Source organism: Coturnix japonica, chromosome 3 (genome assembly GCF_001577835.2).
Source record: "Coturnix japonica isolate 7356 chromosome 3, Coturnix japonica 2.1, whole genome shotgun sequence".
NCBI lineage: Eukaryota > Metazoa > Chordata > Aves > Galliformes > Phasianidae > Coturnix > Coturnix japonica.
The window spans coordinates 47,079,360-47,084,086 of record NC_029518.1 but is presented as its reverse complement, the minus strand read 5'-3'; the positions used below and the strand labels follow the sequence as shown (position 1 = coordinate 47,084,086).

Genomic DNA, 4,727 nt, shown 5'->3' with positions numbered 1-4,727 from the left:
CTCTGCCAAAATAGACTAAAGTACTTATAGAAGAGCACCCTCAAAACAGAAGCGATCAAAGAGCTTCAGTGTTCTAACAGTCTCTGGTTTTGTCACCAGCAACAATCAATCAAAGGGAAGTTAGTCATCTTTCCTAACATCAGAAAAGAGACTTAGCACAACAGAACACAAAAGCTGACTGATAACAGCGAAACAGGCTCGGTCTCTAAGCCACACACAGGAAAAGAAAGAAGCGTTGAGTTCTTCGTAATTTCTTTTTCTGATACCATAGATACAACAATACTACTAACCCCAGAACTTGCACAGAAAATGCTGCTCGTCTCATCAGCAGTTTTCTGTTCAAAAGAAAAAACTCAGCCCTTTATTATAGATTAACTCTATCGGATAAACCATACACAGACTTTAGAAGCCCTCAGTGTCTTGATGCTGGAAGAAAGAAGCCCTTAGTGTCTTGATGCTGGACAGAATACTAGTTTTAGATATTAAATCAATCACTGCAATTCTACTCATGTGGCAAAATGAATCCACCTGCAGTCTTGAAAACACCTTAGGTTCAAGTATTTCCACCTGTGCACACTGAGCCCAATCATATTCAGCTGTATTGCTCAAGGGATTGTAACAGCCCAAAGGCACAGTGCTGCCAAAACAAAACAGGCAGGATAACCTGAGCCTTCGTTTGGGGCAGAACTTTAACTCAGTGAAATAAGCCATGCAGTGTAACTAGGGGAAATGGTTTTAAGTTAAAAGAGGGAAGATTTAGGTTGGATGTTAGGGGGAAGTTCTTTACAGGAGAGTGGTTAGGCCCTGAACAGCTGCCCAGGGAGGTTGTGGATGCCCCATTGTTGGAGGTGTTCAAGGCCAGGTTGGAACGGGGCCCTGGGCAACCTGATCTAGTAATGTGTATGTTTGGTGGCCCTGCCAGGCAGGGGGGTTGGAACTACATGATCCTTGAGGTCCCTTCCAACCCGGGTCATTCTGTGATTCTGTGTGTAACTACAGTCAGCAGGAGGCTCATTAAGCCCGGCTGTGGGAATGAAGCCACGTAGCTCCACCCGCGGCCTACACCAACACACTGACGCAGCACCCCCCGTTGCTACGCACCCGACCCTCACAGTGCGCAGGCACACCGCCGCCTCTTAAGCACGGACCGGCGCCAAGTGCGCATGCGCACAGCAGACCAGCGCAGCGAGGGCGAGTGGGAAGCGGACGCGCATGCGCAGTGCGAGGCGCGTGGTGGAGAGCGGGGCGGTGCCGACAGGGTGGTTACGGTGCGAGGGGCTGCGGAGCGACCATGGACGAGTTCCAGGCGGGGGAGGAGGTAACGGCCGGGGGTAGGGTGGCAATGGGGTTGCACTGTGTTTTCCTTCAGGAGGCTGTCGGCCCGTAGAGGGTCTTGTGTTCAAATTTCAGAACGCCCTGGGCCGCTGGGAGCCCCCATGGGCTGGGAATGGGCGATGCTGCTTTGTTGTTAGGCTTGTCCGCTGTGAGTCGGGCAGACAATAGCAGAGCAGCCGAAGGGATGGAGCTGTGTCGGATCGCGCTGCTTTGTCCTGGTTCTGCGCTGTGCTGAGCATCAGGGTGCCCCATCCCTGGAGGATTCATCCTGCAGAGGGTTCATCCTCTTCCTGGAGCTTGCAAGGCTTTCCCTGCTTTCAAGGCAGCAGGGAATGCACACACTGGTTTCCAGGAGGCGTTTTTCTTTATATCGCCGGCTGAAATCGTCGTGACAGCTTCTCCGTGAGCTGCGAATCGATGCTCGGTCTGTGTCACTGCTCTGACATGTCGGTTTCATTCAGCTGTGAGCCGTGTCTGAGCCGCAGACATCAGTGCTTACTGTCAGATGAGTTTACATGTGGACAGAAATGCTGTATGCGTTATTTTATGAAGCTTTCCAATTAAAATCTGGGAGCTTTAACTCAGTGTCAATGTTAATTCATCTGTCGCTTTTGATTACTTTGTTAACAATGTTCCCTTGACTGGGTTCAGGGAGTAACTGAGCTATGCCAGACTCTGCATCTGGCTCACAAGAAACCTGACATGCATAAATTAAGCTTTTAGCGTGCGTTTTCTTAAAGACATTGTAACTGTGTATGTAGAAGTGTGTGTGCACTGATGATTTACAATTCTTTTGTAGACATCTTTTGTCGTCGACGAAGTCAGTAACATCATTAAAGAGGTAAGCTAACATTCTCACTGTGGTGCGGGGATAGACTACGCTGTGTGCTAAAAAGCATTCAAGGAAATCTGTTATCTGGAATTCTGTTACACATGAGTTGGGCTATTATTGAGGCATAGGTAATCAGAGATTAATTTAGCCATTGAAAATGATACCTAGGCTTTGTTTGTTTGTTGAATAGTTTGTTTGAAATGATTGAACTAATTCTTGTTGCTAAGGAACTAATTCTTGTTGCTAAGAGGAGGTTTGTTTTCTGTGTCCAGTTCCTATTGCAGAGTAGGCAGGCCTGTAAAATGGGTGGGCATGCTCTGCTATAGGCACTCCTGTCTCCTTTGAATCTGAAGTACTTTGGTAGTTACTTCTTGAACAGCTTCTGCCAGAAAAACGTAATGATAAGAAACATGCAACTTTAGGACACAAATAAAGCTGCATTAAAAGAGCTTTCCTCATCAGTAAACCGGATTGTTTGACTAATGGCGTCTGCTCTGTTAGTAACCAAAAGTTACACGAGTCTTTTGTTTTGATTTTGGTCCCTGTCCCCTCAAAAATGACTGCTGAGAACTCCATACGTTATTTCTATAGAATAGTATCTGTGAATGAGCTGCTGTTCTGTTCAGGACTGTTTAAACGTGAGACCCTTTTCATAACTCAGGCTGGAATAGGAATTACTGGGATAGGAATTACTAATGAAGAATAAAGATAGCACAAAACGAAGAGGAGGAAGGAATATGCAATTATAACTTCCATGTCTGCTTCAAACTCTAAATTACAACTTCTGCAGCGTTTTAAAACACTTCCAACAATCCTGAATAGTATTTAGGTCTACTTCTGTCCTCTGTGTTCCACGTTCAGATGAGTTAACGGGATCTTTGTAGACTGACAGCAATGTAACTTAAGCGTTTGTTACCCACAGGCCATAGAAAGTGCAATAGGTGGCAATGCCTACCAGCACAGCAAGGTGAACCAGTGGACAACAAGTGTGGTGGAACAATCTCTAAGCCAACTCACCAAGCTGGGGAAACCTTTCAAGTATATTGGTGAGCTCAGCTTTCTGTTTTCCAATAAAGGTGGCACCGTCTGTTTAGTACTTGTAAGAATGCATGTCTATTTGTATGTGTGTGGATACGTGTGCTGTAACGAGCATAAATGTTGCTAAATATCAATGATAGCAATACATTAATAAAAGCTTCTCTGCTGACAAACAGTGACCTGTGTGATTATGCAAAAGAATGGCGCTGGGCTACACACAGCAAGCTCTTGCTTTTGGGACAACTCCAGTGATGGTAAGGAGCTGCACTGCTGGATGCTTCAGTTTGCAACTTTAATACTAATCCTCCTGAAACTAAGCAAAATAGATTTTTAATATTTTTTTTAGTATTGAGTGCTGTACTTTTGGAGTAATAGCATAGTTTTGTACTGTTCCACATCGCTGTGATAATGACTAATAAATGGTAATGTGGGATGCTTAGCTGTTGCAAAAGCTTCCTTCGTAAGGTTCTTAAACAGCAAATAAACATGCATATCAAAGCATGCATTTGAATATTAAAGTCACTGCAACTTTCTTCTGTCTCTGAAAGCTTTGTTTTGTACTTGTAGGAACCTGCACTGTGAGATGGGAGAACAAGACTATGTACTGTATTGTCAGTGCCTTTGGACTCGCAATATGATTGCCTTGGGACCAGTTGTACTTCAGTTCTTTTCTACTCCGGCGACACTTGATTCCATCTCTGCTCAAACTGTGAATGCACTGAACAACTTCCAATTTTAAATGTACTTTTTCTGTAACGTTTCTCAGATGTGAAAACATGCTGTTACATGGTTTGTGTTTGTATTTTCAGTATTGTACAGGTGTTGCCACACTGTCTTAAATCTTCAAAGAACTTCTCTTTAAGGTGCTAATACTGAAATCAGCTGCAACAGAAGCATTTTCTCTAGATTTCTTTTTTAAAACCAAATTAAATAAGACACAAACTTTCACACTTTGTACTCTTGGTTAGCATTAAATTATTGAAATTCATAACCAGTGGTGTGACTCATTTAAATAACTTCAGCCTGTTGGAATTTCTTAAGAGTTACACATCTGTTACTTCTCTAAACTATATTAATATAGTTTAATAGTTTTATATTAATATGAATAATTATTATAAATAATAATAGCTTTATATTAATATAGTTTAGATACATACCTAGACTACACCTCACTTCAACGTATTCCAAGAAATAGAGGCACCTTATAGGAAAGTTTGGGACCTGTTTAATCAGCTTATACAGCACCTAAGGCAGAGAAGAGCAACAAATCAATGTCTGCATTTTAAAAATAGGCAAGTTTTTAGCATTCTAGAAGTGCTTAGCAAGCTATATGTAAGAAATCACTTGCTGATGCATTCAGTCACTGCGTTAAGTATAGAAGGTTTAGCAGGAAGCTAGAGCAAGACTTATTTTCTGATCAAAAAGACAATGAGTTCTGATACACTACCAGTTTCAAACTGCCTTTGTGAACTATAACGCTGCTGACAAACGTGCTGCCTTGTCACCACTTTGTAGATTAGGA

General features: G+C 43.0%; 1 protein-coding gene across 1 annotated transcript; it reads left to right on the top strand.

Annotated features, from left to right (window-relative positions):
- Positions 1 to 1,103: 1,103 nt before the first annotated feature.
- Positions 1,104 to 4,196, top strand: DYNLT1 (dynein light chain Tctex-type 1). The gene is made up of 5 exons (XM_015858342.2): positions 1,104 to 1,318; positions 2,135 to 2,176; positions 3,090 to 3,213; positions 3,382 to 3,459; positions 3,773 to 4,196. Exons 1-5 carry the CDS (start codon positions 1,292 to 1,294, stop codon positions 3,841 to 3,843), a joined length of 342 nt encoding a protein of 113 aa, XP_015713828.1. The 5' UTR covers positions 1,104 to 1,291; the 3' UTR covers positions 3,844 to 4,196.
- Positions 4,197 to 4,727: the final 531 nt, after the last annotated feature.